This window comes from Perna viridis, chromosome 15 (assembly GCF_037379345.1).
Source record: "Perna viridis isolate PV_CMFRI_1.1 ecotype Kerala chromosome 15, ASM3737934v1, whole genome shotgun sequence".
In the NCBI taxonomy this organism is placed as follows: domain Eukaryota; kingdom Metazoa; phylum Mollusca; class Bivalvia; order Mytilida; family Mytilidae; genus Perna; species Perna viridis.
The window spans coordinates 2,646,849-2,667,331 of NC_142459.1; the positions used below are offsets into that span (position 1 = coordinate 2,646,849).

The 20,483-nt window shown below is 32.7% G+C and overlaps 1 protein-coding gene across 4 annotated transcripts; it reads left to right on the forward strand.

The window, feature by feature from the left end:
* The first annotated feature begins 2,153 nt into the window (after positions 1-2,153).
* LOC148596511 (uncharacterized) lies at positions 2,154-19,599 on the forward strand. 4 transcript variants are annotated; one of them, XR_015918935.1, is made up of 8 exons: positions 2,154-3,104; positions 3,512-3,787; positions 4,494-4,516; positions 4,834-4,876; positions 5,583-5,707; positions 6,158-6,211; positions 7,163-7,272; positions 8,770-8,953. XR_015918935.1 is itself a non-coding variant. In XM_088563105.1 (7 exons), the coding sequence occupies exons 2-7, from the start codon at positions 7,218-7,220 to the stop codon at positions 18,774-18,776; spliced, it is 768 nt and encodes a 255-aa protein (XP_088419231.1). In that variant the 5' UTR covers positions 6,648-6,725; positions 7,163-7,217; the 3' UTR covers positions 18,777-19,487. The 4 variants fall into 4 exon arrangements, 3 of the variants coding, with proteins under 3 accessions (XP_088419231.1, XP_088419229.1, XP_088419230.1); XM_088563105.1 differs by lacking the exons at positions 2,154-3,104; positions 3,512-3,787; positions 4,494-4,516; ... (2 more) ...; positions 6,158-6,211; positions 8,770-8,953 and adding exons at positions 6,648-6,725; positions 12,127-12,227; positions 13,039-13,153; ... (1 more) ...; positions 17,067-17,139; positions 18,662-19,487; XM_088563103.1 differs by lacking the exons at positions 2,154-3,104; positions 3,512-3,787; positions 4,494-4,516; ... (2 more) ...; positions 6,158-6,211; positions 8,770-8,953 and adding exons at positions 6,766-6,860; positions 12,127-12,227; positions 13,039-13,153; ... (1 more) ...; positions 17,067-17,139; positions 18,662-19,599.
* Positions 19,600-20,483: the final 884 nt, after the last annotated feature.

A 20,483-nucleotide genomic window follows, 5' to 3' on the forward strand; every position in this document is an offset into this window, starting at 1 on the left:
TTCGTAAATATTCGTTTCTTTTGAAATGTACCTTAACTTTGAATTATATCTACTAAACTGCACTTTTCTTGTACAATTTCATTTGATATCCACAAATTAAATGCATTAAATACATGAAATAGGTGTCTATATATTTATTGTCTTGCAAGACAAAAAATCGACCTAGATAAGTTCGTATGCACGTGACTTCTGGTGACCTTAATCCGCGCATGTGATGTAAGGGTCGCTTGTTTAATAACAAATCTGATTGCAAAGGGAAAGTGGTTATTTAATGGCAACAAAGACCGATGGACTCAAGCCGTAACAGAAAACATAAGAAGAATATAACACAGGGATCATTTTGAAATTAATGTATTGTGATATAATGCGGCTAAAATATGGTTATTATTTATTTAAAAACTAATCAAGAAATAGATGAAAAATTCTTTCGTCTCTGATTAAAGAAAAACATTGTTTTCAAAATAAGTAGGTATTCAATTGCATTACTACAAACTTATTTCATTGAATCAGCAAAATTCAGTAGAATCAAACTTAGCAAATTTGGCAGCTAATGCAGCTTTAATATTGAGGGATTCAAGAAAGTTTAATATAGCTTTAAATAAATAATGTGTTTTTGTTTTCATTCCTTTTAGTGAATTGGGTCAAAAACTATTCAAGTTTACTTTTCTTGTAGTCTTATTGTTTTTAAGTAAGGTATCAGTTGTGTTTCGACAGGGAGAAATGTAAAACTGGTCTTTAAATAATCCGAATACCTGTCTAAACCAGATACTTTTGGAAGTCCCTTTCTTTAAATGTGTTTGAACCCGGTAAACCAAAAACCTGTCTCAAGCAAACACCTGTCTGAACTAAACACCTGTTTGAACCACACCTGTCTAATCCAAACAACTTTTTGAACCAAACAACTGTCTTAACCAAACACCTGTCTGAACCAAACACCTGTCTAAACCAAACACGTGATAACTTTTAAAAGGGGTTCGGTTTTGACTTGTAACTCTATATTTAGTAAGCGAATATTTAGATGGTAATAAAGATTTGAACGTAAAAGACCTCTACATGTCTCGCCATTCACATATCAACGGTTTTTGGTAAAATTTTCGTTTAAAAATATATTGGCTATTACAAAAATCATGTATCAAGAATTATGTTATCAAATGCATACCAATGCATACAAAAATAGCTAGCATGAAATAGATCAACGTTACATTGAAAGCCAGCCAATTTTATGTATGTAATTTCCGTTTCGGAATTCGATGTAAAGAATCTAGATTATTCTAAATTCATAAAACAATACATGTAGGTTCAATATAGATTTTTGTATATTAATAATGTGCAAGGGGTGATGCTGATCGTACATGTTATAATGGGATGTATTAGTACCTTGTGTATACTCCCAACTCATTTTTGATAGCAGTTATCTCAGACATGTAAATACCACAAGTCCATGCTTTGTTGTAGGTATGAGGGTGCAGCTGACATTTTGAAAATAACCCTATTCCAATTTATTTGTAATTTGACAACCATACCCAATAATATATTATTATAATATAAAATATATCTCTTCATAAAATCAGTATCCACTTATATATGTTTACGAATTTTTTTAAATATAAACAAAACACAACAACAAAACCAAAAAGAAAAAAAAAGAAAGAGAAAAAGGAGCGAGGGAGCAGTGTTAGAGAAACACAAATTTCTACTCATATTGAGACTTCGTGCGCGTGTAGAAAAGCCATCCGAATAACGAGTAATTCATATTTATTTAGCCCTCCTCAAATTACGCTCATTCGTTAATTATGACCAAATCACAGGCGCGTAGCTGCCGTTAGGCAAAAAAGCTTTTGCCTGCACTTAATTTTGCCAATTTTTTTTTTCAAAATTTTGAGATAAAATACATCCAGGAGAGGCATAGATGATGCTCTAAAACGCTATCCCCGCGGAGCTTCGGGGGGAGCTTCGTCCCCCTTGACCCCCTACCAGGGCTTCGCCCTAGACCAGCTGGGGGCCTTAAGCGGCTCCAGACCCCCTGCCGTAATTTTGCCTACACTTCAATTTGGCCTCAGCTACGCGCCTGAATCATATATTCAAATATAAACATAAAATGGGTCACTCAAATGACATATCTGTATATACATATATATACATAATAATACTCTCTTCTGTCGTGTGAGCAATATGCTATGTGTTACAGCTCTATATTACGCTGACTTATTTCAAGTCCTTTTCGTGTATCATGCTACAGTTTCTTGTTAAGAAAGAGGGTTATGTTTAATGGTTTAGTAAGAAGTACATCCTTGCATGATATTTTAGTTGTTTGAGTGCAACTAGGATGAATAAAGTTATGTGGTAGAAACTTGGCAGTCTTCGTATTTAGATGAATCGTGATAATGCGTAGGCTGTGGATTGCTATGTTTTTTCTATGTTCAATTATGTCGATTACACAGTGAATACTATATATCTTTTGGAAAAACAAACCGGAATGGGTGTGATTAGAGTTAAGAAACGTTACTTATTTTTTTCTTACGCCGCTTACTGTTTATAAAAAATGATTATTTAGGAGTTTGTAATGCCGAATATCCATAGAAGTGTTTTGTATAATGTTAAAGAATGATTTCATTAATTGAAAGATCAAATGATATTTAAGTAGTCTCGCTTTATCTAGGGTTTCAGGTATTAGGGAAAATACAATAACAGGCCCGGCGAAACATTACAAACATTGATGAAAAACGAGGTTTCATGTAAAAGAAAACCAATGATTAAACTCTATTTTAGGGGAAGGGGCGTATGAATCCGCTCCCACTATTTCAACTTAATTGCAATTTTAGTGTGCACTTGAATACCAAAAAATAGTTGAAACAACGTTTACGTTGTCTGTAAACGGAAAAGAGGGTAAATTCTTAGGTTTACATGGATAACAAAAAATCAAGCCAATGCATCTTGTATTCACTACATTGACTAGTACGTTACTATTGTTTGTTTTACATTTGTTAAGACTAGTCAGTCCTGCAACAGTAACCAGTTTTGGTGTAACGACGGCCAGTGTATAGACATCAACATGAAATGTGACGGAAGTTTTGACTGTTCTGACTATTCGGACGAATCATCATGTAAGCATAGACTACATGTCTTCTTTATTATATATAGGACACAGAATCTATGTAATTCAACTTTCTGTTAATGCCACTTCTAACTGGTCTCACGCAAGATTAGGTAGATTTGATATCAGAGAGATACATGCAATCAACAAACCTTTTCATATATTCTTAAATATAAAGAAGTGGGCTAGTAACACGCCTACTGAAAGCAGTATCATAGTAAATCCTTTCTACATTTATATATCATGGACTGGGTCTAAATCCACGCTTATTGTGGAAAGGTGGATATTGGAAAAGGCGAATAATCGTAAACATCATAAAATTTACAAATTAACCCCCTCTCCACACACACGCGTTTGATTATAATTTCATCTTATAATTCGGATTGGTGTTGTAACCTTCTTTATGAAATATCTTAGGCGAGAAAGATAAAACGTGTCCAGAAGGTTTACTGTTATGTCCAAACAATCGTTGTATGGTAGAATGTCCAACCACTACACAACAGCCTGATCCAACAACACCAGCATCCACAACTACACAACCAAAACAATCATTTCGACGAACTTCACAGACATGTGTAACATCGCGAAAACAAACTACAATTACATGGACTTTAACAGACACGTTACCAAATAGAACAAGAAGTGATCCTCAAGGTGACCAGGGACCAGATGTAAATGGCACAATATCAACAGGTGTGGTCAATTAAATGTGATAAAAATAGCCTCTAAATATTGACAAAGCTTTTAAATCATTTTTTTAACGTGATTGAAAACATGTAAACTTTTAATGCAGATCGTAATCATGTTTAAGTCTGGAAATTAAATGATGATATGTATACACTCCCAGCGCTTGCAATTTTCCTAGAGTATAATAGGCAAAGATAAAAACATAAAACCAGAAAAGCAATACCTAGCTTCCTTTTGGAACACACTAGTATTGCTCTTCATTAATTTTAATGTGACCCAAAATACAAACACATATAATCTAAAGAGTATCTACGAACAGGCATTGACATTTGAATTTTTGTGTCAGTCATTACTGGTATAATTATCAAGAGTACATGACACATTTTACTTTCCCCAAATAATGCTTTATGAAGATTTTTCAGTTCGTAACAGAATACTTGTGTTTGGCTAAACGTTTTAAATCTGTACACGTGTCCATAGCTACTCCAACAAAGGACTTGAAAATTTGGCAATTTTTATTGAACAAATTTAAAATGCCTGAAACGGCTCGTTATGCGCCGTTTTCAATTGATAACTAACATTTCTTGTCACGAATGAAGGAGGTTATTTCTGTCGTTCAACGGTGACCAGAGATCCCCTGCAAATAGTGCCAGACTGCGTACTAATTAACACGTACATTTGGTTATTTATGCTTACTTTCACTTTATTACAGACAACGTGGTTGCACTGAAAAAGGTAAGTTTTATAGGCGATCAGCTATCCTTAAATAAACACACACACACACACACACACACACACACACACACACACACACACACATATTTAAATGATTTATGATACTGTATTGCTTAATATAATATTTTAGATTCAAACCTATAGGCGAAAATTATGGCAAACCTAAGTGGAGAAATATGCAGAATTACCAATATTATATTAAGTAACTAATGTAATATTAGAAAATAACTGATTTTAAATGTAACGACTGGCTGGTTTGGTTTTTGATTGGGAATAATTTAATTGCACAAAGAATAAGTTGTATAATTTGTTTGTAGGTGAAACCTAACATGCTGACTATTTTCAAAGAAAAAGGCAATGGTAATTATTATGATCTCGTATTTGATAGTAATCGCACCTGCTTAACCTTTTAATGGTAATATTTAATGATTTCATAAATCACGATTCAATTATTATTGAAAATTCCCAAAAGGAACATACATATAGATATAACGTCGGGTTACCCATGGTCCCCTATAGGAACATACATATAGTTTTAACATCGGGTCACCCATGGTTCCCTGTAGGAACATACATATAAATATAACATCGGGTCACTAATGGTCCCCTATAGGAACATACATATATAGATATAACATTGGGTTACCCATGGTCATCTATAGGAACATACATATAGATATAACATAGGGTAACAGATGGTCCCCTATAGAAACATACATATTGATATAACATAGGGTTACCCATGGTCCCCTATAGGAACATACATATAGATATAACTTCGGGTTACCCATGGTCCCCTATAGGAACATACATATAGATATAACATCGGGTTACCCACGGTCCCCTATAGGAACATACATATAGATATAACACCGGGTTACCAATGGTCTCCTATAGGAACTAACATATAGATATAACATTGGTTACCAATGGTCCCTATCGGAACATATTAGTAGGTATGCAAAGGGTTAACCATAGTCCCCTATATCAATATATATATATATATATATATATAATACTTCTATACCATTGGATTGTCTCAGAGAGTCAGTTATATATTTTACAGTTTTTATAGTTTGTATTGGATAGCTGGAAAGGTGATAGTTCAGAGGTTTTAGGAAGTGTAAACCGTTCAAATCTATACGTTTCAGACACCTCACTCTAAAACCTGGAGAAGAACTTAATGATCAGGTATTGTTTTTTCGGTTATCATCTTTTTTAATTCACTGTTTCGTTACTCATAGTAAAACTATGCCATACATGCAATATATTTTCAATATGATAGAATAAAACATCTATTACAGTTACCAAAATTTATTTTAGATGTGTACCAATATTATTCCTGACTATTAACTATTAAATGGAAGGTCTTGAATTCATGTAAATGATATACAAAGATGTCATGAGAATATACTTTATGTAAATGGAAAGTTATTCTAACCAAGATCCTTAAATCAAAACATATTCTCATGTCATGTTGTCAAGACACGGTTTTGTTAGTTATTGGTTGTATTTGTCTGAATAACAGTTTTTTTTAAGAATGCGTTTGTTTGGGAGCGGATAGGGTCAAAATTGTTTTCTATATTTTGTGTTTCTACCATCTTTCTATGTTTCATTATCAATTGTATTTATCTTTTCCAGATAATTAATACATATGCATGGATGTTAACGCGAAAGCACAACCAAGTTAAGCAGGTAGGTTTAAACATGCTTATTTACAAATTTGAATGATGGGAATGTATCCTGCCGCCCTTTATTTTAGCTTACGCTTAAAAGAACATGACAACGCCTCCAGCCTTAATACTTTGAAACTTTAGACAGTGAATCCTGCGTACAGGTTACATTTTGAATTCTTGTGCCTGCAAAAGTACTGCGTTTGCTGTAAAAAAAAACGTGCTGCGTACAGAAAAGGGGTACACCCACAATTACATTTTTCATCACCGGAATAATCTTATTGAATCACATTACATTGTTTATGTTAAGTGTGAAGGCTTTGCCATTCTGAATGTCTACCTGAAATGAGAGTTGCAATGCTCTGTTTCTTTTTATAATTTAATCTTCTGTTATTAATTTTTACATTAGTTTAGGAGTGATGTCTATATTCTGTTAAGAAATGCTTTGTGCAATATTTCAGATGGTATTTTGCCTAAACAGTTACATACTTACCGACACTGTCAAGTGCAAAACGTCGGTAAAGTGGTCTAAGAAGGTAAATTTTAACATTGAAATGTATATTTCGGCAGGTGTTTCTAGAAAAGTAGAGGATGCTTACCCTATCGGTGCAACTGTTCCATACTTTTAGTTTTGAGTGGAGTGTGCGTTGCTCATTTGCTTTTGTTACATTGTATGTATGAATTTATTTACTTTATGTTCTTTGTTGTGTATGTCTGTTTTCCATGTCTGGTCTTCCATTGATTACTCTTTCAATAACTGTCGAATTGTACTCTAAAGGTGTCTGTTAAAGGAAATTTGAAATTATTGTTATTTTATATTTATTGTGTGTGATTTAATTGAGGGATCATTGCAGAGAAATTCCATCCATAAAAATAATATATTTTTTAAAATTACATGTGACCTAATTTTCTAACGTTTCATGTGAAGAGACATCGATGTGATTTTTGGTAAAGCTATGTTTTCAATCATCAGGGAAATAATTGGATTAGTGGTAAAAGAAATAAACAAAAGTGACCTTAATGCTGCCATGCATAGAAACGTCTTTGAGGCCTTTTGGAAAACACTAGAGACAATTCGTCCGGGTGAGTATTATGAAGTTTTTAAAAGATTCTTACATTGCAAGTTACATTTTGAAAATTCATGTACAAACTTGATGAAAAAGATATAATCTAATTCGCGATAGAATCATGTTTATAAGTAAAACGCACCACATCTTACTGTCCAAGAAGCATAGTCATGAATTCAGTAACTAGCAGAAGTAATTTATCAATCAAACGTAGGATATCTGCTATTACAAAATATACGGGTGCAGAATCTTTAAAATATAAGCAAATATACACTTCTGTGTATAGGTTTGCTCAAAGGTCTTTCTAACTTTCTCACTGCCCCTCTACCTCTTCCTGTTTTTTTTTTAAACGTCCATCTTCATTCAATTTAGTTGAATAGGATTTTTTTGAACTTTTCACTGTGATAGCATAAGAATGTTCTTCTTTCTTTCGTACTTTTGCTTTCCTGTTTGGAAAAAAAGTATATTGCTTTCGTTTACTGCATTTTTACTTAAGTAAGAAGTGCAGCAGATTGCATATACTTTGTTGAGGGACTGAAGAACATCATATGTAATACAAAGTATTTTTTTTAATATATGACTATGTTTGTCTGGATCGACTTGCATGTACAGCATGGATCTGCACAAAAAAGATCTAACAATCATAATTTAGAACAAAAAATATCAAAATATAAGTAAATACCAAATGCACATCAAAATGAATTATACATTTGAATAGCAAAGCTAATTGAAAATTGTTTTGCACACACCAACTAAACACTAACAAACCAGACGTAAGCCAAAGTGTTCCAAACAGAGGCATGATGTCTGCGATCATATAAAGTAAAAATAACCAGACGTTTCAAAATTTATAAATGCGATATAATTCATACAAGGTAACTTATAACTTCGCACTATTGGTATGAGCCTGTTGACGTTATCTTTGTGATATATTGATTGTATCAAACACACAATGTTGTAAGTCTATTCTAGAATACATACTTCCGGAAATTATGTAATCGTCTAAAGAGCAATGATATTATCACACATTATGTAAAATTGCGTAATGTCATGAAGGTTCCCGTTTTTGTTGTTTAAGTAACTCCAACTATTACAACTAAATCAAACCTTTTTATTCATGGGGCAATGATACAGTATCGTACCTGCGAATGCTTACTCATCTAAACATCTGTGATTCATATATTTGATTTGATATTTGATATTTGATTTACCATGTTGATACAAATAGCTTGGTCATTTCTTGAAATATTTCAAATATACAATGCCTTTACCATAAACAGACATGTTAACCAATATGACCAACGACCTCACTCTCCCATACAATGCAAATGTTCCTTGTTGGCAGGAATTGACATTCAAAACATGCGAAACATGATAAGTAACTTTCAAGAAGCAACTAAGTTCACTCCGAATTTAGATCCTGCTTCATACTTTTCACTTATCAGTGGGTACGTGTTTGTTTTGTGCAATCTTCTCTTCGAGTATTGTCTTTTATTCACATAAATTATCACAGAATAGAAAACGAAGAATCTAGTGGAAATCAAAAGAAAATAATCCAGGGAAAAAGACCAGACATGGACACACACAACAAAGAACATGAAATAACCAAAAGCATGTATGGAATATTTTGTCAAGTACAACACATACTTATGAGGTTAACACTTTTAATATCAATGAATCAATAAAGTTTTATATTGTTTCTATAGTAATGATTGCATTATTTAGCTGTCAATAATGATTGAAGTAAGGCAAAGTGAACGTTTATTTGTTGTTGGGATAATTTTTTTTCTAACCTTATTGCTGGGATAAAAATAACAAAGATATAATGCAGAGATAAGGTATAGCCACACTAAACAGTCAAATAAAACAAACAAAATATATTAAATAAAAATGAACAGAAGAAACAAGCGAAAGCATAATTCATGAATGGTATATATGCGTGGCAGAATCACAACTGTATATACACAAATATTTAGCCTTTAAGTTGCATTTGTTTACTGAAGTAAGCAATACTTATTACTGAATCGGCTTCAGGCTTCTCGTTATGAAACTCTATTTTATTGTTATCTATTTAGACACTTTAGTAATAAATCAGATCTACAAAACGCATAGAGTACTTGTGTTGGATGAACTAAATTTTGTACTTATTATGAAAATAAAATAAAATTAAATAAAATAAAATAAAGAGGTATGGAAGACAGACACACACAGCAAAGAAAACACAATAACCAAAATAATACATAAAAAGCAACAAAAGTAAATAAGCATCTTGGACTCAACTGAAAACTGGGAACATGAACATGGACCAGGTGCACCGGTGTCCTCTGTTTTTTTTTAGAAACACCCGTCGAATTGCTAGAAAAAGACTAGTCCAGGGTAGAGAAGGAACTACCAGTGTTTATAGTGCAGATGGATATACCGTTACAATTCACGAGTTCATCATGACTACCATGAAACTTCTATAGTGATTACAATTTTTGGACAATTTTGTTATTACCCTTCATTCAACTAATGTCTCATATCCGAATCTTGTAACGTATTCATTGTAAGTTAGAATACGACAGTGACGCATTGAAATAATGTGATGATTAAAACAAAGTTCTACTGAAACACCTTGTACAAAGATAACATCAAGATGTATTGAAACTAGAGGTTCTAGAGCCTAAATAACTCACTCGTCAATATATTTTCAGCCTTCTGAAGCAATAACTCAAAATTTTACTTTTTACCCTTCTGTATTTTTGTCATACGAATAATTTAATCAATAAAAAGCATCTTCGTATTCTAGTCGGTTTTCAAATTATAAAGAGATATCAAAGTTATTTTTTCGCTCTTCAATGGCAATAACTCCAGAATCAGTCAACAGATCTTTATGAGATTTTCTGCAAAGGTCTGTCTTACAATTGTGAACAATTTAACATTGTAGGGATTTAGCCTAACGCATTAATTTACGAGATATCACAGACATTCTTCAATTTGACCCCTTTAACCTATTTTTAAAAACAGTGGCCATGTTTTTTGTCAAATCAAACTCCGTATACCGTAAGAAACATTCATTTTGTTATAATTATGTTACAATCCATTCAGTAGTTTCAGAGAAGATTTTCAAAGTTGCAAATCTAAAATTCGTAAAGATATATTTCAGAACCCTATACGAGGATATCCGTTAACGGATCTTTCTGAACATGTCGGCATAGTTCTAATTATATGTTGAATGATTTTAACTCCTGTCAGATTTTAGCTAAACCAAGCTGCTTTTGAGATATTTGCAAAATTCTGATCCCAATTATCTATTTTTAGTAACGACGGCCAACCGTGATATAGTGCAAAAAAAACTTCCATGTTAACTTACAGTCAATTTTGCTCCAGTAACGGTTGTTACGTTTTTAACATTTGTAAAAAGAAACAAACATTCATTTTAAGAAAGATATCCCTCTGGAACAACCATGCCAAGTGTGGTTCCCATCGGTCTGGTAGTTATATATAAGGCTATTTAAAAACGATTTGTTCACTGTCGAATATGTAATGACAATAGCTCACATGGCCTTTTGGTCAAGGTGAGCTTTAAATGTAATCGAAAACCAAAATCTATTTATAGTTTAAGAAAAAACATTCTTTCAAAACAATATTAAACTACCGGGAAATTTCTATTTATATTACAGGTGGGATTTCCGTTGTGTAAAATAAATAATTCATTTTGTTGGAATTTATCGTACTAATACGTATTATAGGCAAGTATGTGAAATAAAGTAAATTTGAATGTTTGGACGTATATTAACATATAATAAGAATAATCCGCACCTAACTGTCAGAAATAAGCAGTATCGCGATCTGTTCTTTCGATAGGGAACTGTTTTTGTGACAAAGAGCAACTGTCATCAAACACAGAGGTCAGTTTTATTAACTTAAAGGTAATATTTAACAAATAGTGTAAATCAAATTAATTTCAAGGGTGATTTAATGTCGGTAATTGCGCCTGCAAGAAATATATTCAGACATAAATTGCCACGAAATTAATCATATGTCAAATCGAAATACCTACCCCGAAACAGCGAATAAATTAGTAGTTTGTACTAAAATGTAAATTGCAACAACATTTGCAAAGCTGTAAATCGTCGAACAACTGGAGTTAATTGTTTTGTTTAAATCTATAACGTTATACAAATGGCTTACTACCATAAACAAGTAGTTAATTGTTGATAAAAGAGAGACAACGCTGATGTATTGCATGGTAATTTTCTATGACAAATATATGTAGCTGAAAGAGGCCACATTGAGTATGAAATGATTTAAGTTATCTTTATTGTCTATTAGATTTGTAATCACTAGCAATCATTATTGAAAAAGCAAATTTTTGAAAGCTGAAAATAAACAGCTTTTTTTAATTTATCGCAAAACACCTTTCTTCCTTCATAGCATAACCATATCTTTAGCAGAAAATTAATATCTTTCTATAAAACATGATTTAGTTAACATTCAACACAAGTATCCGCATAATCTGTTCAGCAAAGTGGAACATTTTATAATAGCCATTGTTTTTTTAAAGTAAGATGCAGATACCAATCATTTGCCATTGGATCTACCAAATGCATCAAAGTACTAAATCGTTACATTACTTGCCATATTTTAAATAGTACCCGAAACACTCGAAATCATATTTTCTAACAACTGACAGAAGATATCATAATATTGTACATTTAGCCAGATAAAGATAAAGATAATTTTGAGCAACTACAATCGCAAACATCTACATAAACTCACATATTCAAAGAAATGTTGAATAGATTTTCCATACTATAGAATATTCCTAAAGTGGTCCGATTAAGAACAATTTGGATTTAAACAGATATAAAGTGAGTACTTTTTGTAGATTGTTTGGATAATCCATTGGAAAACAGAGATATGAAATACAATAAAGAGTTAACATTCATTGGAGTGATGGTCATAGTGACAACTGTATTTAATTCTGTGGTTGGTAAAAATCTCAAGATTAGATAAGTTGTTTCATGTACAATACAAATATTACAATGTAAACTTAAATCCATAATTCATTTCCCAAAGACAAAAATGTGATCGAGCATTGCTAGTTAGTGGCTTTTTACTATCAGAACGTTCAACTAAATTATTGGCGGTTAGTAAACAGAACATAATTTTTAACCAAATGTACATGAATATCGGCAAAAAAGCAAAACACATAAGCGTCATTCAAGTACGTCAAAAGCATAGTCTTAACGTGAAAACATGAAAGAGGGACGAACCGAATAAAAAAAAAAAAAAACAAACACATAAAAAACTGAAGATTAAGAAGAAAATGGACACCAGACGTCACAAACACACACAAACTAATGGTTGAATATTTCATATTTGAATAAATTGCTTCGTTCTTATGTTTTACTGCAAATATTAAAGTTCTATTAGTCAATCAAATTTAAATGCTGTGTCTATATTTGTCACAAACATTAGAGTTCAACCTCTGTAGTCGATTTAAAATGCATCCTGAGTAACATTGAACAATATCATTACTTCACCATGTTTTTTTTCCTTTTACATCAGATTCAAATTCAATATTTGAGATTTTTATATTGATTGCCATGACATGTATTTTTGTACAATAATTAAGTGATGATATGAAGAAGCTAGTCCTATTAGAATCGAAATAAATCACGGGGTTAAATAATGCGACATAAATGGCCAGCCCATGATATGTATTTTTAATTAAACACCTTGTATTCATCTTAATCAGATAAACAAACACAGTTATTGGATGATTGTATTATTACAGAATGGAAACAACTGTACAACTGAAGAGTTCATATGTAAGAATGGCACATGCATTGATATAGATAGAGTATGCGATAATTCTTTCGAATGCCCCGATAATTCGGATGAATCGAATTGTAAGTATAAATTTTATAAAAATTAAAAAGGAGTGGAGAAAATGAACTATACAAGCTTAGAAGAACATATTTTTTTTATTTATGTCGTGTAGATGTCAGGCACGGAGTTTTTTTTATCCAAAACTCTTCTCTTTCACACTTCGCTCCAGATCGCATTCCGTTCCATGATTAGGATTTGCACTTTGTTGAAATCCACGAGGTCGTGGTCTGGTAACCTGAAATGTCGACTTATTGGAATTAAGGGCTTTTTGTAAGATCGTTCCTGTGTCCACTTAAACGTATGTGATAAAGTTGTTGGGAATCGCCAACATATTGGAGCTCACAGACTGGATAGCGAAGTAAATACATCACATTTGCACTCTTGCAGTAATACTTTGTAACGTTTCCCTGTGACTGTGCTAGTAAATGTTGTCGATTGATACATCTGTTTGCAGCATTTACACCTTTTGTCACCACAGAAATAACTTGCATCTGGAGTTAATCTGGGTTAAGATATTTTCGCACTTACAAAATATCAAAATTGTCTGGCTGTCTGAAAGCAATCATAGGTGACTCAGGAAGGATTTTGGATAGTGTGAATTTTTTTCTCGACAGAGGTCCAGTGTTCACAAATGTAATTGTGACTGGTTGTTTATACAAGGGTAGTATGTTAAGACACAAGGAGTTGTTTTACATTTTTTCTTTTCCTTATACTGTCGCAGCAACTTTTTGGGATTTTATGAATTTTTCGGAAACCTTCTTTGATGGTGCTTTTTTTATAACACCTTCTTCATAAATTGTTTTTAGTTGATCCAAACGGTTCTTTAAAGATTCATATTTGGAACAAATGTGCCAAAGCCTAAGAGTTTGAGTAAATGGTATACTTTTAGTCAAGTGCGTTGGATGACAGATCTTTGGAATAAGATATTGGTGGGTTTGTTTTGAGTATAGGTCTGTGGCAGCTCACCCTCTGATAATGTACTAGAGGTATTAAGGAATGAGATGATAGTTGTGGTAGGTGTTTCATTAGTGAACTTGATAGACGATGGTATCTTTTATAAAGGATAGAAGTTTTTCAACATGTGGGCGTAGATCGAAGTCCACGAATACAGAGTTTCTTTCGGTAGGATAACCGTAAGCAGAGACTATTGACCTACCTGGATTGTTTACTTTGTGGATCATTTATCAATACACATATTTTGTATTAGATAAAGTCAGCTAGGTTTTTGATCTTCAGGTTTAAGGTATTCAAATGTTCCCAAGTCGATGCGGTTATTTTCTTGCATTTTGTTTAATTCAATTTTAATTTAGTCAACAAATGTTTGAGTGGGGTCTTCGTTTAATTTAGTATAAAAACGGTCGTCTTTATGTTGACGCTCGGCCTCCTAGATTTAGACGGATTTGTCCATGACCACTACTGCACTGTCTTTGTCGGCCGGCTTTATTATAATTTTCATAAGTTCTTAGGTCTTGTTGAGAGTGCGCTCAACTGTTGTCAATAACAACTTAATCAGTATCGTTGTACAATCCTTTAGACTTTTTTTTTTTTAGAAAATTTGTTTGTTTGTGCTGTACCGTCATGGCTGCATGATTCGATACATATATTGCTATTAAGTTCACTGATTGGGAGCTTGCTTCCTTTAGACATTATATATATAATGTCGCAATGTCCGGCGCCCTTTACCACCATATTCCAAGGATGAAGATCAGATAAGGAAAGAAGTCTAACACAACAACGAACATGAAATTACGAAAATAACACTTACAAAGAAACAAAAGTAAATGAGTAACCCGGACTTTACTTAAAGAGTAATTAGGGGAACCAAGGTTATAGCGGTAATCAAAAGAACGTAATCCAGGGACAAAGACCAGATATGGAAAATAGACACAAAACAAAGAACACAAAGCAACTAAAATCATACATACAAAGTAACAAAAGTAAATGAGCAACTCGGACTCCACTAAAAACTGAGAGCATGGACTAAGTGCACCCGTAGGGAAAGCATCCTCTTCTTTTCTAGAAACCCCCATCGAGTTGCTCATTAGATGTCAATTCCTGGGAAGACAAAAAAAGGGAAAGACAACTTTTTATAGCTGGTCTGATCAGAAAGAAAGAATATCGTTTGGCTAGATCCCTCAATCTCAATTTCCGCTATATAGATGACGTATTATCTTTAAACAATCCTAATTTCGGGGATTTGATACATCGCATCTACCCAAAAGAACTTGAGATAAAGGATACTACAGACACTGTGAAGTCAGCCTCATATATTGACCTACACTTAGAAATCGATGGTAAAGGAAAACTATTGAACAAACTTTACGACAAACGTGATGACTTTTCATTCAGAATTGTTAACTTTCCTTTCATCTGTGGCAACATCCCTTCGGCTCCTGCCTATGGAGTGTTCATGTATCGCGCTAGAACTCTAACGAATAGGCTTCTGGAACAGGGTTATGTTGCTACAAGATTGAAGTCATCACTACAGAAGTTTTATGGTCGTCATCATGAACTCGTGGATCGTTATGGTGTATCCATCAGCACCATGAAAACTGATGTATTTAACGGGTTTTCCTTTCCTCGTTTGTCTACCCCGGACTTGACTTTTTATGAGCAACTCGATGTGTGTTTCTAGAAAAGCAGAGGACGCTTACCCTACCGGTGCACCTGGTCCATGCTCCCAGTTTTTAGTGGAGTCCGAGTTGCTCATTTGCTTTTGTTACTTTGTATATATGATTTTAGTTACTTTATGTTCTTTGTTGTGAATGTCTGTTTTCCGTGTCTGGTCTTTGTCCATGGATTACATTCTTTTGATTACCGCTATAACCTTGGTTCCCTTGATTACTCTTTGACACAATGGACAAATTATGGTGCAGATGAACACACCATAACGATTCACGATTTCATGTTAACGACCACAAATTTTTTGTATTGATAATGGTCATAAATTTCCTTTTCCCGCAAAAGTTTAAATTTGGATTTTAGAATTCTTTTAATATACAAAAAGAAAAGAAAATGTTAAGGATAAATGGGGACGACATTCAATAACCCCTAATTAGGCCAATATCAAAAACATATGTCTGATATTCTGTTTTTATCATGAATTTATTGATTTAGTGACACATGTAAATAACCAATAAGTCATATAACATAAAGGAGAATAAACACAGGAAATTTTTTGGAGGTAATTTAACATATATGTTTGTTGATATCCAACTATAAAGAGATGAAATATGTTTGTACTGAATAATTATGCTTATTGTTGTTTTTTTTTATGATCGTAGGTACCACGACAACTTGCCCTGAAGGATTAACTAAGTGTCTGGATGGTACATGTAGGTACAATTGTCTTGTTACGACGATAGAACTTGCAACCACAAATATAAAATCAACTACCACAGATGAAGTAAACCCAACAACTGATATAGATTCAAAATTCACTACACAAAAGGAGACGCAGTCAACTGAATTTTTCATTGTTCGATCATCGACCATTGACAGTGAGTCGATATCATCAGGAGGGGGTATTTCTACAAATAGTATTAGTATTCCGTCGAACAGAGAACCAAACAATTCTAGTGATAATAATTTGTGTAAGTTATATTTGTTTTTTATCTTTTTTCATATTATGTCAGAATTTGAATTTGTAATAGTAAAACATCCAAATTTTGATATACAGCATTACATGTCGTATTTGGTTTTGTGAGCATGTTTTAGTGTTTTTTGTTGTGTGCCATGATTTTCGTTAATTTGGACATGTTTTGTGAATAAATTAGTTTCGTTTGTCGGTCTTTTATTATCTTTGATAGCGTACATTTTTTTGTAAAATTCAGAGTCCTTGAGATTGTCAAAATTTTAAGATATATTGCAGATATATATAGATGTATAACATCACAAAACGTATAAATTTTCATAACTCTCATATCTTTTCAGATTTTCTCTTCCTTTTAATAATTTTGCCTATAATAATGGCCGTTTTCATAGCAAGATATAAAGAATCCATGCGGTAAGTGCTGAATGAAATAGGCTTAAAAGAAAAGGTAGAAAAAATTCAAATTGGATAATGTCGATAACAACATAAGTGTTTACTGCTGTTTTGTACCTAAGAGCCTCCATGAATGGTTAAAGAAGATTTATTGTATTCTCATCCTCAGGGTAAGAAGACGTCACTGTCCTCATGTCCTCAAACAGCATTGGCCGTCTAAATGTGAAAATGGGTCTTGACTTTCTTTAATTTTCTTTCCATAACGACCTAAACTGTCAACACATTTAGAAAAATATCGCTTTGACAGCCAATACACAACCAACTTTCAAAATAATTTCTAATTAACCATGACTTATTCGTGTGATAAAGTTATGTTTCATTGTCCAAACAGAAACCAGCTTACAAAGGAATTAATAGTAAACATAGTTTATGTGCATTGGTTTTACCGGTTAACACTACTTTAGCAGAAGACAAATTGTCAAAGAAAAAAAGAAAACCTTACATGCTACCCAAAAAGATGCAACATCAAATTTGTTTTGGATACTATTATTTCACAAATATCCTTATGAACAATGATATATTGCGGGTCTGCCAAATGCACAACTGAATCCCTTTTTAAATAAATGTATAACTAACCTTAAACCATTTTTGTGAGTAAGATAAAATTCAAGGAAAGTCAAAGAGGCTATAAAGCATTTAATAGAAAACGTAGAAAACCATTTTGCATGTAATATGATAGTCTGCGGAGAAAATTATGTGCCATAAATTAAATAAAAAAGTAAACGGCTGTTTTAATAAAATTCATGAAGAGAAGAAAATGTCAACGAAGAATTTGTCAAAGTGACAAAAACCTAGCAGGCCACTTTAAAGATCTATTCGATTCAAAGAGTAATCAAGGGAACCAAGGTTATATCGGTAATAAAAAGAATGTAATCCAGGGACAAAGACCCGACATGGAAAACAGACATACACAACAAAGAACAACCTAAAATCATACATACAAAGTAACAAAAGCAAATGAGCAACTCGGACTCCACTAAAAACTGGGAGCATGGACCAGGTGCATCGGTAGGGTAAGCGTCCTCTGCTTTTCTAGAAACACCCGCCGAGTTGCTCATAAAAGTCCGGGGTAGACAACGAGGAAAGGAAAACTAAGACTCGTTGAATAAATTAATTTTCATGGTGCTGATTGATAAACCATAACGATCCACGAGTTCATGATGACGACCATAAAACTTCTTTATTGATGACTTCAATAACTCAAATAACTCTTCTTTGATATTATTTAAGGGATTTCATATACCATTTGAAGAAGGAGAGGAAGAAAGAAAAGAAAGACAACGCATATGCTATAAAAAACTTGGCATAAACAAATGTGATATTCATAAAGGATTCTCTTAAATAGTTTGGTACTATACATTTGTTTCATTTTAAAAGAGATCGGTCTCATGTATGGTATATTATTCTATAATGTTGTATGTGGGAGAAAATTATAGACAGAATATCGTTTTCTTAACCTTTTGACTTAATAATTCATTTTCAGATGTAACACGCTTTATGATTGGAAGAAAAATTCTGTCCATCGTATCATTGACCAAATTTTGTACCATGAAAGTGACTTCAGCGGTCATTGTTATAATGTACTTGTTGAATGTTGATATCAAAACTAAATTATAAAGAATTACTGTTTTTGGTATATTTGAAATATCCTCTTTGCTCGTGAAGCACATATGCAAATTACCTGCTACGCAGCTGATTATTCAGTGTGCACCTCGAGATTTCGATTTCTCTTTATAGACCGAAACAAGCATGTGTTAAATATTTTCATATATGTTGAAATATATTCACAATTACATCGATTAGCAAATAGGTTGAAAACAAATCATTTTGAAAAGAAAGTCAATATGACCAATAGCATAGAATACTGAAACAGAAAAAGCCTGGAAAACATTATTTCGTCATTTTGTATTAGTTTGTAATAGTGTGTATTACATGTTACCTGTCCATATTCACGATTTATGACTAACCATATGTTTGTATAATGTTGTTTATCTTTTCAAACCATTCATTTCCAATTCATGTATTGTTTTGATGATTTATGTTTATGTAGTTAATATTTTTTTCACTTTGATTACACTTAAATGATGTGTCTGATCGGATTGTGGAAATGCATTGCGAAGTGCTCTTTGCTGAAATTTTCTTTTATCATATTACCTTTAAGCATGTATGGTTTTGTTAACACATCTATGTTACTTTATGTACATTTCACTTTAAATGCTTAGTTTAGAAGCTATTCATTATATGGATAAACAAATTTATAAAACTTATATTACACCAATACGCCATCAAATAAAATGAATTAATATTCATTGTACCTTATTATTAGTCATAAAACATTTCGATTTCGATATTGTAAAACATTATAGCTTGAAAATTAAATAATTTATTGTTGTACTGTTCAATAATATAGCGAAAAATGAACCGTTTTTTATTTTTTAAACAACATGTTTATAACGTATTGTCCATGAGCAGGAAATTGTACTTTTCTTTAATTTCACTGAATGTCCAATAACCTTTCAGCTTGATCTGATTAGTGGTGGCAGTATTCAATAGATCCCGATTTTCTCTTTGTGTATCCGATTTGTTTCTGCAATGTTGGGTAGGAATCACATTGTCAGTCTGATTATTGCATATATTCATTAACTTTGTAAGTCATTGAGTCTCTTTTAAAACAAACACTTTTAATGGCATTCGATGAGACTTGTATGAAAATGTAAAGGAAGGAAACGAAATTATTTATAAATGCTTGTAAATAAAGATAATGTAAGTCAATTATTTTTTTCCAAACAAAGTTTAGTTTTACCAACACACACACACAAAACAAAAAAAAAAAACAAAAAAAAAACAGAATTCCTAAGGCTCACTTTCCATTGACCTACTTGAGTATCTAGTAACGCCATGGTCCTGCTTTGGTTCAGACATTTCAACGGACATGTTATGTTAAACCAAGGTTTTTACAGCACGTCACCGATATATTTACACCACAATAAGAGTGAGGCGTGAATATATCAGAAGTGATCATTCTATTGTGCAGGTGTTTATGGCCGTGAGATATTCGTTTTCTACGATGTCGACGTCTCGCGTGAGGACCATATGACAAGAATATTCTGGTGGATTTAGCCTTGATTTCCTTCATATTGAGGTCCTGCAATTCGATTTTGTAGTTTGGATTTTTAGATACAATAGGTTAAGTATAGGAATATGAAATTATCAGTATGGATTTGTCTTTGAAATTATGCTTAATTTTGTTTTTGATTGCTTTATGATAAAGGGTGTTATAAAAAGACAACGTTTGTTTAATTCAA

Bases quoted from the DNA above. Each gene is read 5' to 3' on its own strand.
- LOC148596511 (XM_088563103.1), top strand. From the start codon at position 6,781: ATGCTTACCCTATCGGTGCAACTGTTCCATACTTTTAGTTTTGAGTGG. The intron at 6,861-7,162 runs GTATGTATGAAT...TTCAATCATCAG, and splicing joins TCATTTGCTTTTGTTACATT to GGAAATAATTGGATTAGTGG. The intron at 16,727-17,066 runs GTAAGTTATATT...ATATCTTTTCAG, and splicing joins TTCTAGTGATAATAATTTGT to ATTTTCTCTTCCTTTTAATA.